The 19,472-nt window shown below is 46.4% G+C and overlaps 1 protein-coding gene across 1 annotated transcript; it reads right to left on the bottom strand.

Moving 5' to 3' along the window:
- Positions 1-19: 19 nt before the first annotated feature.
- LOC308182393 (phospholipase A2-like) lies at positions 20-15,170 on the bottom strand. Its single transcript, XM_080566940.1, has 5 exons — positions 14,107-15,170; positions 12,818-12,976; positions 9,585-9,750; positions 4,427-4,533; positions 20-1,605 (listed from the first exon to the last, which is right to left on the bottom strand). Exons 2-5 carry the CDS (start codon positions 12,855-12,857, stop codon positions 1,442-1,444), a joined length of 477 nt encoding a protein of 158 aa, XP_080423066.1. The 5' UTR covers positions 12,858-12,976; positions 14,107-15,170; the 3' UTR covers positions 20-1,441.
- Positions 15,171-19,472: the final 4,302 nt, after the last annotated feature.

Below are 19,472 nucleotides of genomic sequence, written 5' to 3'. Positions count from 1 at the left end.
AACAGCCTTTCATAAAGGAATTTGTGTTGTCACCTGCTGAGGGCCCACTTGGTCTGGCCACATCTCTCTGAATCTAGGCTCTGATGAGGTACCTTGGGTCTTTCCCTGCCATTACATCTTATTTGGAGATGCTCCAAGTCTGCCAGCAGTGCTTCAAAGTGGACAGAAGGAAGGCTTCCAGCCACAAAAACACCTGCCTGAGGGAAGCGCCATGCATTTGCCCAGAATGTGTCACTTTTTGGGTGCAGCCAGTGTTCCCATCTGCCTGGGAATGTCCCCCTCTCAGTACAGAGGCTCTTGTCCCGTGGGCTTGCTCCAGCCTACAGTCCTGCAACAAAGAGGCAAAGAAGGCCCACTTGAATGCTACCCCTGCCTGACAAAACGGGGTTTTGTTTTACTCTTCCAGAGGGAAATACAGTGCTTCTATCTAAGCCTCAAATAGCTTTAAGAAAAAGGAGAGATGTAAGATTTGCTTGTCATGAGTAATGTTCTCCACTGCCCTGGTCCCTTGATGTGACAGTAATTGATCCCCAGGCGGTCAGTGGCAGGGGACTGTGCCAACACCGGTACAGGAGAGCAGCACATCAGGGTTTGAAACGTGTGGCAGGCAAGGAACGTGCTCTTCTGCCTTGGCGAGGTGTGCCTACTGGCTAAAGTCAGAAATATTTGCTGGTCTTGCACCAGTAACGTCCCAGTGCAACTCTGCGTACCTTTGAACGCTCCCCAGGAGCATCCCCAGCATTGTGGGGCAAGAACAAGAGGTAGAAGATGGCTCAGAAACACACACACGCAGTCTGCAAGAAGGGTTGGAGCCCTTCCCAGGGCAAGAGCTCTGCTCTTCCTTTCGGGAGGAAGCAGCTCAGCCAGGAGAACTCCTCTGGTTGCAAGTAAGGCATAACGAGGCTTCCTCCTGTTGTGATGCTCCCGATCCTCCTGCAACCCCAGGAAAATACAGCGGGTCACTGTACTTCCAGACTGGCATGATTCTGGTCTTCAGAAACCAGTATCTCTTTTCTCTGAGATTTTTTTTTTAAATACAACACACACACACCAAAAAAAAAAAAAAAGTTTGGCAGAAGTCTCTACATATTTTCCAGATTATGTGCAGTTGTGTGGGAGCTGAAGGTCAGGCTGTGTGAAAGGACAAAAAAAGCCATTTGGCGACTGGCAATGTGCTCTTGCTACACTGCTGACAACACTCAGTTTCAGCGCAGATCTGCTTGGAGTGTCACAGGAGTCCTCACCTTTCGCACAGAAAGGATCAGAAAGGATCAGATTTTATCCTTACTTCAGTATTTGGAAGAGGCACACATTTTGCCCTGTCTTTCTTCCCCACAAGCCCTTACCTGACAGAAATTCTCTCACACCATTGTTAGCTCACGGAAAAGAGGCACAATTTTTATTCCAGTGCCTTCAGATTAGAGGAAAGCTTCTAACAAGACTATTTTTCCCCCCCGTAGCTGAAGTGGCAGGTGGGATGAGTCCGTCCACACAGAAAGTCTGGCCAGAGGGTGAAGAGCGGGTTGTAAGGGGCTTCTCCCCAGCACTTGGCTGCTTCTTGGTCGCACTGGCACACCATTTTTTCACATCGGTCTGTCACTTTATCTGCAAGAGAAAATGTGGACAGAAGATGAGGGATGCTGTGCTGGACCAAGGGGGGAAACACTTTGAAGAGCGAGCAAGTCCCTAACAAAGTGGTTCTTGGGGAACACAGGCTGTGGGAGGAGGCAAAGGAGGTTACCCAGCTGCTACGCAGAAAATCCCCATCGGCGTGAGCAGGAGGAGAGCAGGACCAACGTGTTGTGTTGTGTGTGGATCTGATCTGATCCTCCCCATCCCCTCTCTCTCAGTGGGTCTGACCTTAACTGTGGCCAGGAGCATCAGAAAGTGGCAGCTGAATGTAAAGTGGCAATGCCTATAAGATGTGCCCAGCACAGAGCACTCCCTGCTTCCGAAGCTGTGTGAACGATGGGTTTTTAGTTCAGCGACCAAAGCTAAAAAAGAAAATTATTTTAGCTTAGCCTGAGCTAAAAATCCTCCATTTTCCTTAAGCCAGCTTTTATTCCTCCCTCTTCAGATCAGACCAGTTTCAAAAGAAAAATGCTATTTGAACAGAAGAGTGTCCCAGAGGGACCATTCTCAGGAGAGGACTGGACATTTGGAAACCCAAGGCCATGGCAGCACCTGCCAGGCACCCTTCTGTCATGCCCCGTGAGTTGCTCTCACCTCTTTGATCACAGCAGAGGAGCTGAAGGACTCGGCAGCAGGGTCAGCTACCTGATTTTTGTGAGTCATGGGCTGCAGAGCCTGATCTAAACCCTACACATGGAGCTATACACCACACAGCCATACAACTGCATGACCAGGTAACACCACAGAGAGCATCGAGGCAGCTAGCTCAGGTGGCTCCATTGCAAGTGACTGATTTTGGGTTAATGAAGCCCATCCCACCTCAAGGTAGCTTATATGCAGCTGTTAGCTAATATTACTTAAAAGCACAGTGCCTTGTTTATATGAGGCCGCTCCCGTAGATTTTCTATCTCCCTCCAAACCCTGCGCTAGGCAGAGTTTAAAGCATTATTTCATGTCAGTGCACACAGGCTTTGATCCAAAACCAACTGCCGTGCATACAAATCTTTCCAGATTTCACTGGACTTTGCTGGATCAACCCTATATCTGATAAATAAGATGAGCCCAAATTTCTTAAGCTATTCTGAAGAGAATCACACACCTACCAGCAACATTTTAAGGGATCCCTTCGTGAGGACTCAGCAATAAGTCCATTTTTTGCTTAACTACCATTCAGGTTTTCTCCCTGCCCTCTGCTCCTTGAGTTCTCCCTATGCCATGCCAACCACTGTCAGCCTAACATCAGTACAGCAGCCTGACTTGGCAGCCAGTCCTGTGAGAGCACAAAGATTTTTTTTGACCAGCCCCAGCAGCTTACAGCCTTTTCTATATTCCGGATATTTACTGAACAGAATTCACCTACATGTGATGGCATATCTGGACTGAAATATATGGTTTTGCCAATTTTTTTTTCGTTACACAAACAAAACTGCATAGCAGTAGCAACAGATGTGAGAAGTCCCAGGTAAAATGAGTTTCTGTTTCATTTCCCTGAAAATACCTGTGTTTATGACATAGTGCCAGGCCACAGGCATACGATTTCCTCTTGCATAGCATGGACAGTGAAAGCAGTTTTGCTTGTAATTTCTCCGGACATCATTCCTCTAGGCCCAGCACACATGCCTTGAAATCTCTTTATTCCTTTAGTTTGAACGCAATCAGACATTACACCTTCACATCTCAGTAAAACCTGCTGTGCTGCAGCCTAGGAGATTTGTCTTCAGGGCACGTTTCTGTTGTTCTTCCCTGTGGTGGATGTAAGAGGAAGTGAAGCTTGCTGAAGCCTCGTGGAGAACAGTTGCTGGATGTTCATGAGGCCCTGCCAGGACATAGCTAAGGAATTAATGGCATTTGTTTAACTAACACTTGTTAGCCAGGTTGGAACAAGTACAGCCCTGTGCATTTTTATGGGGCAAACATGGCACATCTCATGAACTCTTTAAGTCTTACATCTACAACTGGGGTTGTTCCTTCACAGCAAAAAAATGAAATAGTTACATATCAAAACAGCTAGCAGAAAATATCAGACAGCTATGGAAATACGGATAAATGAGAGGGAGAGCAGTTATGACTTTAGCAAAATATTCCTCAGCCAGCACTCTCTATTTAATAGGTTGTTTTGGCACTCGGACAGGAGCTACTGTGGATATGTTGTGCCACATCCTGTATCTGCTGGCAGGTTTTCAGCTGCTGGAGAGGTTGAGGATTGCACTACAAGGATATGATCTTCTAACAAAATAGAAATAATCATTTAGTCTTCAAGCAATAGCTTTGATGGTACGGGGACGGGTTTTACTCTCACATTTCTTTTCAAACTTCCAAGGAGCTCCACAATGGATTTTACCATCAGGGACTTTTGGAAGACTTAGAAATAGAAGTGACAAATTCTGAGACTGGAGTCATCTGGTGTATGTCAAAACAAACTGGTGTGAGCCACTGACGGGCTGTGACTGTGCAATTCAAGACCTTCCTGACTGGGTACCAGCTGCAGAGCTGAGCACAGCCTACACACGCTGTATGTGCCTACGGCACTCGAGAGCACTCAAATCTGCAAGCTTCAAAATCCTGCTGGAACCTGAGGGCTTCAGGCTGGAGTCCCACACAAGGCTGGCGCCCTACCTTACCTGTCCAGGAACAGGAAGAGAGCTCAGAGGAGAACGAAGGATGCCCAAAGCAGTTTTAAAACCAGGTCGGTATGCACAGACCCACCTCTGAGGCACACGGAGCTTTTATGTCAGCCTGTGCTCCCCGGAAGGAGGGAGGGAACCGAACCCGATGCAGGCGACAGCCTCCTTACCGCACTGCACGGCCTTCTCCTCGCACTCCCACTGGTATCTCTGCACCTTGGGGCTGCAGCCCTCTCTCTCCGCCTTGTCGTAGCAGCAGTCGTGCCTGTGGCAGCACCTTAGGGAGAAAAAAAGGCAGAGTCTGGGCTTAGGCACCCTGCAAGGTTTTGCTTGGGGGGTTTCCAAGTGCCGCAGGGGTGTTCCACTCAGGCACCGCTAATGACGGCTCTGTCAGTAAATTGTTAATGAGCAGAGTGTCCTGGCATCTCCGTGAAAGCTCAGGAGCTTGCTAATGCCATATTTGCTCCCAAGACCATGATGTTTCTTCTTGCCCTGCGGTTTTTGTCCCCAGAAAGAAAGGTGTGGGTCAATACCCAGGACATGGTAATCCCGCTCACTGCCAGGGGCTGAAGCATTACGGTGAGGTGCGTGACCATGGCTCACCAGTTTGGGCTTGGACCCAACACAGAATCCGGAGTCAGGATGGTTTTTGCCTTCCTTGGCTTCAATGAGCAGCTGGCTACAAACCCGTCAGCCTCAAAGGTGGGATTCAGACCCTCAAAGGTGGGATTCAGACTTTACACCCCTAGCTGTAAACATCTACGTGTAAAGGATTGACCTAGGCTCCCTTTATGCATGCCCAGGGCACGGTTCATATTATCCTACTGCATAGATCTAACATAGGTGAAAAGCATTGCAGATACTGACTGCTCTTCTTTGACCATAGAGGGGGCTTAGGGTGACTAGCTCAGCCACTGATATCTGCACTACAGACTGTACTCAGTGAGATAATTCCCACTATTGATTACTTCAGGATATATAGGAAACTTCACCCCACTTGAATTTTATTCTGGTAGCTTAGTGAATTAAAATAGACTGATTAAATTAAAATAAACAGACTGATGAAAATCATTAAAAGAAATGATTTAGCACTTCAGGAGTTCCTATGGTAGATAACACAGGTTGTTACAGCACGAATGAGAGGTCAGAGGCTGGAGCTCAGGTGGAGTGATCTCCTGTACTTCCAGAAGCTGTCCCTGCAGGACCATAGGGACACCACGGAGGAACTGTTCTGGTAACTGGGAAGTGCTGAAGCAGGTTGGCCTCAAGGAGAAATGAGGAGCAGAAGGCTTTTAGAGAAGCTCTTAAGTCCTAGATGTGCACCTCTTCAAGATGTTGATGAGGTCTAATTGAAGACCTTGTTTGTCATCTTCAAGGCCTGAGGACAACGCATCTGAAAAGCCAATAAAAAGCTCTGTGATGCACTCTGGGACCCACCATTATATATCCCTCTGGAAAAAAAAGAACAATGCTGCAAGAAGGATGAAGCTCCCCTGTGCAGAAAGTGGGGCTTCTCCGAGGACCCACTGAGAGCTGTCAGCACTTCACCTGAGAGCTCAGGAACATCACAGACTTCATCATCTTCTGCTGCAGAACCATTCTTGCCTTTTTAGAAACTGGTTTATGGATACGAAGGCCAGTAGGCTGCATGAAGTGATAAAGCCAAGAAGAAAGAGATCTGAAGTGCAAAAACCAAAATCTACCACTGATACAAATCCTAATAAAATCACTGCAACTAGATTAGGTAAATCATGTAAAAGAAACATGAGAATCAGGCCAGTCAGATAAAATTTAGCTTTCGTGTAAGCCCTGTGCTTATACACATCCTGAATTCAGACTGGTGTGCTTTCCCTACTGACTGACAGATTTAGTAGTTAAAGTAGCAATTTCATCCCACAGATGAGTCTGCAAACCCAACACCCTTCTTCTTCTCCGCCTGCAAAGATGAAACCGGTGAGATGATTACAACCAGACTACTCACAACGCAGTGAAATGGAAGTTAACAGCAGCAGACGAGTATCTACCTCCACGCCACCTCCTCAAAGGACTTAAGAATGGGAATAAACCCCATGGGATATACATATCTAAAAGTTTTCCTGTGAGGAGAGAGAGATCTGTGGGAACAGATCTTGGAAGAGGTGAAAGATGGTCTGCAAATCAGGCAAAGATGACCAAATGAGCACTAAAGAGGTGTGATAGCTCTTGAAGACGCTCCTTAGCTGGCTTTGTGAAGTCAGGTGACTGCATAAACTCTGCAGAGCCACAGGATTTGGGGCACAGTTCTCCTTCCACTTACGTTTTCCTTCTGATGCCCATAACGGCAGCAGGGTGACATGTGGCTGACACCAACACGGAGAGAGAAGGCTTTAGCTCATATTTTACAAGCATCTTTCAGATGCTCAGAAAGACCTGCCAAGGAATGAAGAGCGAGGAAACCTGCCATCCTATTGCCATCTTCAGATGGCCCTTCCTGTCTGGAAAAGCCTTTTTCTGCACCTGGGTCAAAATGTGGTGTTAAAGCTCTTAAAAACCTGCTAATGCTCTGCCAGACTAGCACAAACAGCGCAGCAGAGCGTTGGTCAACAAGCACGAAAAACAAACTCAGCTGTATTAGTAAGCAACCCATTCATCACGCCTGTGTGAGGGGACAGCCCTAATGGCTACAGACAGCTTCGGCTGGCCTGACCCTGCAGGGAGCAAATGCTGCTAAGGTAAGAATTTGTCACGTTGTGTTTGTCATCTGAACAGCACAGCCACCCCTGCGCTTTGCTTTAAACCAGTAGCTGAAGGGAAATCTTACTCTTCTGTGTGGGTTTGCCAAGACTTGGATGAGCCACATATGCCGCCCTGCCTCTCGTGGTGTCTGTGTTTCAAGGGAGGTGCTGAGCACCTTTATGTCCTGCTTTACAAAACGCTGCTCAGTGCAAGCTGAGCACTGCCTAAATACCTTTGCTTGGGCTTTCGATGGTTTTGCTTCACATAAATGGAGGTGCCCATGCTTCCTCCTGGAAATCCCAGGCAGAAGTGCAGGGGCAACATTTCCAGGATGATAAAAATAAATAAATAGGACTACAAGTCCAGGTAAATGCAGGCATTATAGCAGCTCTCCTTTCAGTTGTGGTGCAAAAATCCAGGGAATAGAACCGGGAAGGAGAAACATATCTATTGACTTTATGGAGAAGAGATGTCATTATGTCTTGAAGTGAAGGGTCTGTAAGAGTGGAACAAAAGGGAAAAGGTAATTACTGGCAACACTACATCTAAGTCAGTGTGCGGAATAAACCTCATAAAAGGATTACCTACTTGACACACTTTTTTTTTTTTTTTTTTCCCCATGAAAGAGAGGTGATTAGAAACACTCTAGACCTGTCTAGACAGATTGACTGAATTACTCACAAGAAAAATCACTCCTAGGTTCTTTACTGAGGCCCTAACAAAAGAAGTGTCAAGGGGTGAGTCATTTCCACCAGTATTTGTCACTCAAAGCATATAGCTTTGACACTCCACATCACACTTTTTTAGAATGGTAAATATGGAAAATAATGTGGCCACTAACTGGCATGGGATACCCAGCCACGCTGATTTTTGCAGTAGTTTGCACTAACAGGTATCAGAAAATTCCTCTAGTGAACATAAATTAGAAACTTTTAGGGCTAAATCTAGTGTGTCATTGCCAATTATTCTTAACTAAGAACCTAACTAAAACAAAATATGTATTTTTCTTGTTTTCACAACCAAACATTTCAGCTAAGCAACAGTAATGAATGTACTTAAATGATTGAGATTCCTTTTTACAAACTATCTATCTGGTATTTCTGAGTCATTTCCAGTTGCAGAGTCCCTATTTTCTGCCATTAGGACAAAATCCACGTCCCATAGAAATCAAACAGCAGCAGAAACCCACACTGATGAATACCAGATCAGATTTTACTTTGTTTTTCAGGAGCTCTGAGCACTTTCATCTCCCACAGTTGCCTAAATTTGGAGTCACTGAACATCTGTGGAAAAAAGCTTCTAGGTGACTCCACTCAGGCCTTCAGCTAATGAAGTACTCCAAATTAGTGAAGTCATATTTTACATTAAAGGCTTGGTTATAAGAGTTGGTAAAGAGATAATGAAAATAATAAACATGTTTATAGGCATGGTTCTAGATGGTTATAAGTAGATCAAGAGATATAACTGAGAATGAAAAGAAATCTCTAGACCTGACACCTATAACACTTTGTGGCCGGCCATTCATTATTTGCAAGTCCCATATCCACTGTTTCATAGATGCCATGCACATATAAACCAGGGATATGAAGAGAGGGTTTTTGGCAGGGAAATTCCCACTGCATTAACGAAAAGAGCTCTACTGGCTTAAATGGCTACTTGCTGCTTTATACCCACAGAGAATTTGGCCTTTAGCCTTGGCATCTTTTCTCTCCCCTTCACCCCTTCTTTTTTTTTCCCCTTCTTTTGTCCTGCCACTTCCCTATTCAAAGTTTGATTTGGTAGAAATATGCAATGTCTCCAAGAGCTGGGTACACTGGAAAAGTCAGCCAGCTTCCTTTCCAGTGAGCTACACACTGCCTTCCCTCCTGCAAAAAGCAGCACTTGTGTATGGGTAACTCTTGGCTTGCTGACTGCAGATAAAAGCAGATAGACCTGTGTGCTCTGTCTTTGAGGTTTTAAACCAGATGAGATTGCAAATCAAGGGCTCAGAGCACCCCAGAGCCCATCATGATAAAGATTTACATGTACGCTGGCGGCAAAGTACAAGAAAGAATCCTTTCATTGTAACACCTTACAGACTCATCGTTTTTAGCCTTGGAAATACAAAGCACAGTGTATCCCCCACTAAGAAAGAAAGGGGAAAATAACACCATGCTCTACGCCGCTGTCCTTGCTTGATTTAGTGTAAACTAACAGGCGATGAAGGCAACAGGTTTGACCACCCGTCACAAAGATCTGGATTCCTCCAGAAGGTAACCAGCAAAGTTCCCATCCCTGTCATTTTCAGGACCAGGTGAAACGACCGTCCAAACAATCTTGGTCACTGCCCTCTCTGTGCATAAAGACGCAGCTAGTTCAGGAACTCTCATCCTGGTTCCTCCTTTGCCCTCCACCCCATAGGGCCAGCTCCCCGGAGCAAAGTTCTCATCCAGGAGGCGGCTGAAGCCTCGTTCTTACACCAGGTGGTACATGCCTCCTCTCTCACAATTGCACAGTGCTGTTGACATATACTAAGCTCCCTCCGTAACGAGTCCTTGGAGGAACAGGAGTACAGGCAGGGAAGAGCAAGGAGATCTGCAGTGCTTTTGGACACACAGCTGAGGTTCTTCTTACCAGTCTGTTTTATCTTTAGGCCAGCCTTGTCCTCCCAGTCCGCAGTAGCACCCATAGCCAATATATGCCAAGGGAGACCGCCCCGTGCCACACGTGATAGCTCCTGCCAGTTCAATGATTCCTCGGGTGTGCAGCGAATGGGATTTTCCCAGGGCGCCTTTCCAAACTGCAAAGACAGGACAAGGATTCACGCAAGGATTAAACACGCCAGATGCTGATCTTAAAATCCTTACAGGGAGATTTTGGGTCTTGACTGGTTGTTTGGGCGCAGCTGGGACAATCTAACTGGCCACCACATTTGCCCGGCAGAGGGGAGAAATACCCAAGCAGACCCCAAGCAGTCAGCTCAAATCAAGCCAGACTTCCCAGCTCCGGTGCACCAGTGTGTGACTGCAGCTGTGCTGCACCTGGGGCCACCTTGCACCTGGAAGCGGTGTCCCCAGCCTGGGAAAACTCACTGGGTGAGCTGTGGTGTCCCAGGTTGGAGCTGCACACAGCCAGGCTGTACCTGGGATCTGCAGAAAAAGGTGGGGTTTCTCTGTTGGCCAACATGTCTTGCGTTATCCAAGCCTTCCCTACTATCCAGGGTATTTTAACCTGTTCTCCGGATCACAAAGAGGTGACAGTGCTATTAATTTATATACAATAGCTGCATTATATACAATTTATATATAATAGCTGCAAGACCCCAGGCCTGAAAGGTATACCATGCCATCATTTACGTCCACTTCTGTTACTACGGTCCATTTAAGTTGTAACAGTATGTCGGCTGCATGAATTTGAATAAATAAATAATAATAATAATAATAAAACAACAAAAGGAGTTCTGTGTCTGCCAGAGTGTGCAGACAGCCACCTAAACTGCTCTGGAGCCCTTTGAGCTACAGGTCTTTCAAACCACTTTATGGTGATTTCGAATGTTATTTTGAAAGATTTTTTATTTTTTTTTAAAAGAAATCACAGACTCTCAGTTCCAGCAACTGTTGCAGAAAGCAAGGGTACCCTGCCCCTAATACTCAAACCGCTTTGAAGTTCACAGCACGGCCTCTGATGCTTATCGTCACGTTACAGATAGCAATGCACAGTGGTTAGCAATTACTGCCCGCGCTCACCGTGAGGAACTGAGCGCTTTGCGCAACTCCTCCGCCCCGTACAGCCAAGCCACCCGCTGCCGGCACCAGGCCCCTCGGACCGGCCGCCCCGCTCGCCTAAGCACCCTGCTGGGTGAGCGCTCGGCCCGGGATGAAGGAGAAGCCGTAGCAAAGGGCCGGCCCTCGCGGTGTGCTTGGTCCCGATGCAGCTCGAGCTGCGGAGCGGGGAGCCCTCGCCACGCTGAATAGCCCCTGATATTTCAGCATGCCAGGCCTCTGCAAAGCGCTGTGTGTATGTGGACCCCCTAAACCACCCGGGGATGCAGTACTGTTATTAAAACTCTTGCTTTCCTTTCAAAACCCAGCCAGCTAATCCCCTCGCTTGGGCCTCTCCCCTCTTGCACTCCGGTTCATGCTCTGGGCTTGATCCAAAACCCCGCTGAAGGCAACGTGTGTCTGTCCCCGTTAATGACAAGCCGGCCATTTGCTTCCTCTCTGTGAAACGTGGGGCCGCAGCCCAGCCCACAGCACTTTCCCCCATCCTTTTCCCCCCGGCAATCCCGGCTCCGAAGTGAGCAGAGCCTCGCGCTCTCCGTCTCGGGGTTTCACACAGCCTCCTTATGCTTCTCAGGGCGCTCCTCGGGGATTAAGTGCACATTCCTGAAAAAGTAACCGATCCGCTCACCTAAACACTACTCGAGTGTTCAGATTTCGTGGCAAAAGCACATTAGACCCGTGTTATTCAGAAAATGAAGAGGCGACCTATTTCCCTTGTCCAAACAGTGGGTGCCCCGGGGTTAGCAGCAGGCTCGGCTCTGGGGACCCCCAGGGACATCGCAGGTAATGCCACTGGAACAGGTCAAATGCCCTGCATTTGGGGCAAAAAGTAATAATTTTGAGGTCTGCAGACTGAAGCAGGCTGTAAATGTTCCAATGGAAACAAAACCGTCTTTGTCGACGTTCAAGCCTCCTGACAAGGAGCTTGGTTTATTTTTTATTTTTTGCTGTTTTTCACTGACCTCTTAGACAGGACCTCTGGACTGGCCGCTGGCTGAGCACAGCCGAGGCTGGGGTAAGATCTCAGTGCCTCACCCAGAAAAAGAAAGGCCGCTCTTCTTTCGGGGCTATCTCCGAGGATCAAGGAACTGTAATTACAGCGCAGAGCTACCCATGAAAGCGGAGAAAAGGACCCAGGGGGAATTGAGTCCAAAAGAAACGCTTAAGGCTGTGTGCTCTGCAAGAGCTTGAAATAATTCAGGCATCCAGGCAGCGTCTGATGTTTCTGTTTCATTCTTTGAAAGCCGGCTGGGGTTTGAGCCGCCAGTGCACTGCCGCAGCTCAGGGTCAGCCCGAGCAAGTACGCCTCGCTACCCAGGCGCACGGCTAATAACTGGACCAAGATCTGCAGCTGGTTTTAATGTGCTGGGCAGCCGAGCCAACGTGGCTGTGGAAGCCCTGAAAGAGTCCGAGTCTCGCCAGCAGCCTGAACTTGGCCACATCTCCCGTGAGCGTGGCCGGTCATTAGCTCTGCTGTCGACAGGCGCCTCGGCAGAAAACATACCTGCAGGGAGGTGAGTGGAGCTGGATCTGACAGCTTAAACTTGCCATTTCCCATGGACACGGGCTGCCTTTGCTGCAGATTAAGGCAACGTTTTGGGGTTAATTTTAAATCTGTACTGCTGGAGAAACCTCAGACCTGTTGGTTTAGAGTCATGCTGCTGCTGTGTGTAGGGGCTTTATGTCAGCAGACGTTTATGGCTTTTTAAATAGGATTTTTTTTTCTTCTTTTTGAACTTCGCATGGAGTGAATTCTGCTCGCTCCGTAGTCATTAGTATAAAAAGAAGATACTTCTGGAAAGAAACACAAACACCAACAACTTTGTAGCAGAAAATTATCCCCCCAAAAATGACCTATGTTTGTACAGAAGCAGCTCTGTAAACCACCATGGAAACGAAGCAGGCACGCGGCTTGCTTACACAGCCCTGCACTATAAAGCTGAAAAAAAAAAGAAAGAAAAAGCGGTACTTTATACTCAGCCAAAAGATACGGATGACCCAGGTAAATCTGCCAGCAAGGGGACAAGTTGCCCGGGGCAGGGGGGCTGCAGGGGCAGAGGGATGGGGCACGGACGCGGCACTCACCTGCCTGCAGCAGCAGCAGCAGCAGCAGCAGCGAGCCCATGGGCAGATATCCCCGCTACCCGCACACTCCCCGACGCTGGAGTTCAGCCGCCGGGACGCCCAGAGCGCTGCCCGGCGAACCAAGGTGTGGGTGTGTTTGCCAACCCTCCCGGGCTCCGTCTGCAGGGTTTTTATATATATACATCTGTGCGCATATGCCTGTAAAGCCAAACACCCCCTCCTGCAACTTCCCTCAGTCGCAGCCCTGCCCAAAGGGCTCCTTGCTGCGCTGGAGAGGGTGCGGGCTGCCCCTGTTTGCTTGCCATCGCCTCCTGGGACAGCCCCGGGCACTAAGCTGGGCTCTTTCTCTAAGCTGTTTGCTCACAGACCCTGGTTAACCTCTGAGTAGCTTCGGAAAAGGGAAGCCGGCCACCGCGCCGCCTGCGGCTTGGGCTTTCTGCTGTGGTGTCCACCTGGCAGGGATTTTCTCTTTTTATAGATCATTCTTTTCAGGGTGTGTGTATGTGTGTGTATATATATATATATATTATTTTAAGACTGATTATTTTTCACATTTTAAAAAGAAGAGACAAAACTAGAAACATCTAACAGAAAAAAAATACTGTTAGATGCAAGTATCTAATTATAAACTGACCAGCAGAGCTAATTCTGGGCCGCTCCAGACGGAAAAATATCCTCTAGGTGCAGCCTGTTGCTGCACCTGACTGAGACTAATTAATTTTTTGAACACTCCTCGGTATGTGGGTCAGCGGTCAGGGCTGGGTCTACGGGGCCAGCACACGCTCCGGTCACACCAGTTGCTGTGGGCAGCTGAACTGGAGAGGTGGTGGCCCCATCGCACGGCCGCTGCTGGTGGTCACGGCTGGATGCTCTGCCAGAGAGGAAGAGGAGGGAAGGAAGGCTGTTTGTCCCTTCCCCTGCACGGTGTGGGTCTGTCTCAGCTGCACCCCTCGCTGGAGTTTCCTATGTTAAAGCCGTGCCTTCGTGCCTAATGGCATGCCTTTAAATATTTGCTTGCTAAATATTGGCGTTTGAATCAAAGGTCAGCAGCAAGGGGTTTCCTGGGCTGCCTTCCGCTGAGAGCAGTCCAGCTGCAGCAGCTGGCAATCTTTGCCAAGCAAGTTTTCAAGAAATGGTATGTATTGGGCATCTTTAGCGATACAGGGCAACCAGACCAGAGAGCTGGTCAAAGCAGGCTCAGTGATGGGGTACGGAGCTGCAGCTTCGGCAGCTGCACAGCTCTGATGTTTTCTGTTCCCGAGGGCTCTGATGGGCGAGCACAACCCTACTGTAACTGTGAGACTGAAATCCCCAACCCACCACTGCCACAGGCCCCGTGCTCGCAGCAGGAAAAGGAGAAAGGCAAAGGGAGCAGAGCGCACAGCTGCATGCTCATGTGCGCTCCTCCGCTGCCTCGCGGGGGCCCAGCAGGAGTTGCGCGGCTTGTGTCTCCTCCTTCGGGAACTCCCTCCAGTAATTATACTGAAGTGGTGATTCCAAGTCCCATTTGAGCCGTTGCTGGCTAATATTTAACCTTAATAGCATAACTTTGCGGAAGGAGGATGCTGGAGGGTGGGTGTGCTTTCCTCTAGGGCTCCAGGGATGCAGGTGATCAAAATGGGAAGTGCAAGCAGGGTGACAAGCTTTAAAGCACTGCCTGGGGCCTGACTGAATGAGACCCCCGGTGGAGCAAACTCCACCTCTGACAGATACCTGAGTTCCCTTTCTCAAGAGGGGACCAAAAGAGAGGTGTGAGGGACTTTTGCAGATGCTTTACTGGCTTCTCAGGGTCCCTGAGCCAGGGGTCAAACTGGGAACAGCGCAGCGCCTGAAAGACTGAGAGGCAGGCAGCTTGAACTCTATATCTCGTCACAGTAACTTGCAGGTCAAGGTCTGGGGCTCCTTGTCTACGTGGCCTTGCGTTCAGCTCACACTCTGACCTCCAGTCTGCAACGCAGCAGCTGACTCTCTGAACAAGGAGATCAGGGACCAGGGCAAGAAGTAGCCAACATCCACTTGTGGAAATAGCAACGCACAGCTAAGGAAACCTCACTGAGTCTCTGGCAGGAAAATGAGCTCTGGTATAGTGACCGTAACCTGTTGCCTAACTTTGACAGGTTGTCCATCACTATAAGCAATCTCCAAAGTCAATCTGAGTGCTCAAAGCATCTATTCTACAGCTTAGATTTATCTGAGTCATTTAGTTTTGAACACCTACATTTAACATCTTTGTATCAAACATTTCCTGAATTGCAAACCTAATTAAAAAAAGGTGTTATAAATGTTCAGACTAAAATTTGATTCTATCGTTTTGTTCTTTCTCACATTGCCCTCCCTTGAAGATATTATTTATGCTTCTCCAGTTCAGCAATAAACACAAAATGAAGAAACACAGACTCCTCTGATAGCCAAATGTGTCTGCACTGTTTGAAGAAGAGTGCTGTAGGACAATAGGGAAGTATGCCCAAATTTAAACTTGGAAATGAATTGAAAAATCTGAAATTCTGAAAGCAGAATTAATGTATTGTTTTCTTGTGATTATTTCAAACTGCTGACTGGTTGAGTCTCTTATTTATCTCTGCAATGACTGGTTGCTGTTGCCTAAGTTAACATTTTAACAAATATACTAACTGCTAATAGTGGTTTTACTACACTACGGTAAATGCGCTGGGATCATGAGGGCATATTCATTACTGCTTAGGGAAAACAAATGAATTCCTTGGTTTAACTTGCTTCACTTGCATTTTGCATATTGCCCTGCTTGAGCTTCACTTTTCACTAGTAACAACAGGTAGCACATGAGGCTATTGGATATGGGAATGTAAAGACGTGTGTTCATAGCTACTGCTCAGAAACGAGACTGGGAGACAGAGGAAGAGGTGGCCTGAGTGGGGAAGGTGTAATAGAAATCAGGAGCACATAAAGTTCTTCTTCCAGATTTGAAGATGCATTTCAACCCTGGCTATTCTAGACCATCATTCCCTCCTAGCTCTGCCAGTATATTTCAGTCCTGACTCCAAGGCTCCCTTATTGCAGCAGTGTTTATCTCTGTAGTCTACTACGCATTTAGTCAGCTCGAAACGCTGTCTGCTTTCGCTTCTCATTTTCCCCATTGTTCAGGCTTCATTACCCTTTTTTTCCTCCCCATCAATTGCTAGATTTCCTGCTTCTGCACTTTCTGCACTTGCCATCCTGCACTTCTCTCCTTCCACATTTTGTCCCAACCTACTACTTTCACCTCCATCATGAACAGCTTTAAGGTTCACACATACTGTCTCAAGTCTCAGGTGCCAGAATACCTGGAAAAGGGCTCTCTTATTTATTGAAAGCCTCCATTCATAACACCAGTTGGTCCTGGCTAGATCATGAAGCACATGGAAGTTCACACAGACTTCCTGAAGAAAAAGGGGATATGTTACACCATCTCCCCTCTGCTATCCAGATTGCTTTACTAGGCTGCATCCAGTTTACAGGCTGGCATCTTTTATGTTTGATATCCAAATAAATAAAGAAAAAGCCAACAGTAGGCTAAATCTTAGGTGGAATTCCTGCTCCTACAGGAAACATGAAATCACGCATTCCCTGGAGGTGCTACCATGATTATTTGTGATCCTGTAGCCCTTTTGAAGGATAGCTGAGCTCAAGGTTACTACTGTAGATTTATTAGGAGGGACACTAGAAAACAAGGGTTTAGCTGCCCTTTCCTTGACATCAACCAGTGCTCCACATGGCAAGTTTTTAAGGATTCCTGGAATCCCTCTGCTTTTAGTCAGGCCAGGCTTCTGTAAACATCTTCACCCCCCGTACCCTATTGGGAAACTCTTCTTTACTATTTCCCCAATCACAATCTGAATTATCAATCCCAAATTCAAATACTGTACTCTGCTTACATCGTGACTATCCTTTCACAGGCCCTTCAAAACCTCTCTTTTTCTATACTTGCATCCACCACTGCAGCAACACTCATATTTGCCACCACTACCTTGTTTTTGTTTTGTGACTCATCACCTCTTCACTGCTGTGGAAACTGCTGTCTTCTGTGTTTCCTACTTAGTATATAAAAAGGTTTGGGAAAGGGACAAAAAAACAGCACAGCCAAAAGAGCTCCACCTTTCAGGAGAAAGGGAGGAGACAGCTCTGCAATTTGTTCTGCTGGAAAGACAATGTTCTGAGCTAGTCATCGCGGTCACCTCGTGGGTTTGTGTTTCGTTCCTGTCTGACCAGCCACAGGTTGAGGGCATGCTCCACGTATTACACCTTCACATTCTGTGCTTGTACTGGGTAACTGACCACACATGCAGTCCCATTGCCAGTCCTTTTCTCCCTTACGTGACAAGGATTTACCAAACCAAAGCCTGTACCTTTTGCACCCAAGGACTGGTTAGGCAAGGGCTTGATGCTAGTGCGGGCTGAACGTTGATTAGCTTAGTACATTGGCCAACAACCCTCATGCCACAGTGAGGAAGTGCTAAGAGGGGAGGCTCCAAGCCCCACAGACATCTGCTCAACTCCCAGTAAAACTGCTTCTTTAGGCTGAGCAAATCTTAATCTTGACACGAATGTATCTTCATGTAGCCTTTTCCTTACAAGTATAGAAAGATGTTAACCTTTACTTGGCTCTCCTACCTGTCTCAAACCAGTATAGTTACTTACAGTAACCATAAGACCACACTTAAATAAAGTGTAATTATAATTTTAAGTGCTAATTTAGCATGCTGTTGGCTGTGACACTATGGAATGTGATATCAGGCTGCACCTCCTGAAATGCCTCACCACTTCTTTGATGCCAGTCACTGCTTAATAGTTGAAAATTCCATGAAAATTCCTAACTGCTGCTGCCAGGGTTTGTATGTTCCCTAAACCAGCTCCCTACAAACATTCTTAACTCCCCTCTCCAGTTCTAGTCTTTTAGCATGGTAAAGAAACACTATCCAAACGGTTGATACTAATTTTTGGCACCAAGCTGCAAGAATATTGTGCTTTTTCTCCCCAATCAGATCACATTTCTGTTGTTGCATCCATCTGACAGTCATCTCTTTAGGGAGTTTTCTTCAAGTTTTTTGAGCCCAGAAAAAAACATGCATCTTGGCTGAGTTTCCTAGGGCTATCAGAGCTGGCTACCTGGCTTCATGTACTTCAGGATATGGATGCAGTCTACTTGCTTAATTTCTTCCGTTATTTTAGAAATATTTTTTTTTCTTCTTCAACAAGTATTCTGTAAAAATCTCTGTTGGGTTGAGTGAAACAACAAGTCTACTTCTTGGGGTAATTTACACAGAAGATATTTTTCCAAAAACACTTTTAACTCTTGTTTTGTCCGTAGAATTTAAGTGCATCACTTGGAGATGGTTTTACAAGCCTCTATACGTCCCTAGTTTAACTATTAATACATACATTTCATCAATAATCTCTGTAGTTACTGATACTTCAGCCTTCACGCTTTCTCAGTTTTGCAGTTTGCCTTTGCCTAGCAGAACAACAGGCCACTGTTGAGCTTAAATTTGGCTTTACATGTTTGCCATCCTGTCTTGCATAATGACAAGCAAGGCTTCACACATTCAACCAACACCGAATTGTCTTTGGTGCTTTGTTTCCTGTTTGTATGAGGAGAGTTTTTTTTCCTGAGATTACTACAGAATTGATTTTTGCTGATCTGCTTTATGCTAATCCTAGATAAACACAAAAGCTTGGTTTTTAAGTCACCACTTTTTTTTTTTTTTAAAGGAAAAGAATATTATTCTTTCGTGTTCGTTTTTCCACGCCTTTCCTGGCTACAATTACTGTACTTCACCCATATTTACAGGGAAAAAGAACAGTAATTTACATTTCTTACTTCCAACACTGGGGAGAAGGAGTCAAGTCTGAGTTTTTACCCATCACCATAGTTCTGTACTTGTGCATTCATCTTTCCTTGTATATTCATGGCTCCCTTGTGCTGTTTGCTGAAGTATCTCTGTACCATTGTACAGAGCTTTGAGTGTAAGTCTGATATCAACAGGTTAATGGCAGGACACATTTGGGAAAAAGTAAGGACTGGAAAGGTCTTACTGGCTGGCTCTTTCCCTCCAACCATCATCTTCCTAAGTCTTTGTAGTATAAATCCTCAGAAAAGGTAATTTGTCAGCCTCAATGCACTACACCAAGATAAAAAACAATGTAATTCTAGATATTAAATATATTGGTGCTGTGATTTCTGGGGAGATATTTCTTTCTTAGAATCATGTGCTAAGGTTCTTTGCCTCAGAAACAATCAGAAATTTAAAAATTAAACCAAGCTAAAAACCACAACAGTTTAAAAACAAATTCCCTAAACCCCTGAGCCTAGGTAAGCAACAAAGCCCTGAGTCTCTATTTATTTTTCTCTTAAGTCTTACAATGAGATTTTGAAACAGAATTAACATATAACACTAAAATCTTAAATTTATACTTAAAGCCCTTAAATGTGAGATGCAGTCATACTGGAATTGAACTCTCAGCATTTCCTTGTAACTTCTGAATATGAGTTACTTACATCATCTCCTCAACGCCATATACCCACAAAGCAGTGTCAACCACCATAGCATTAAGATACTAGAAACTATTTTCAGACCGGATTATTTCCTGTTGAATCTGGCTCTTGTCTTTCTGGGTTTAACTGCTCATGATTTGAAAGTAT

This window comes from Anser brachyrhynchus (assembly GCF_964034855.1).
Source record: "Anser brachyrhynchus genome assembly, chromosome: 1".
Classification (NCBI taxonomy): domain Eukaryota; kingdom Metazoa; phylum Chordata; class Aves; order Anseriformes; family Anatidae; genus Anser; species Anser brachyrhynchus.
The sequence above is the reverse complement of the archived record's forward strand: the minus strand, read 5'-3'. Positions and strand labels throughout refer to the sequence as shown.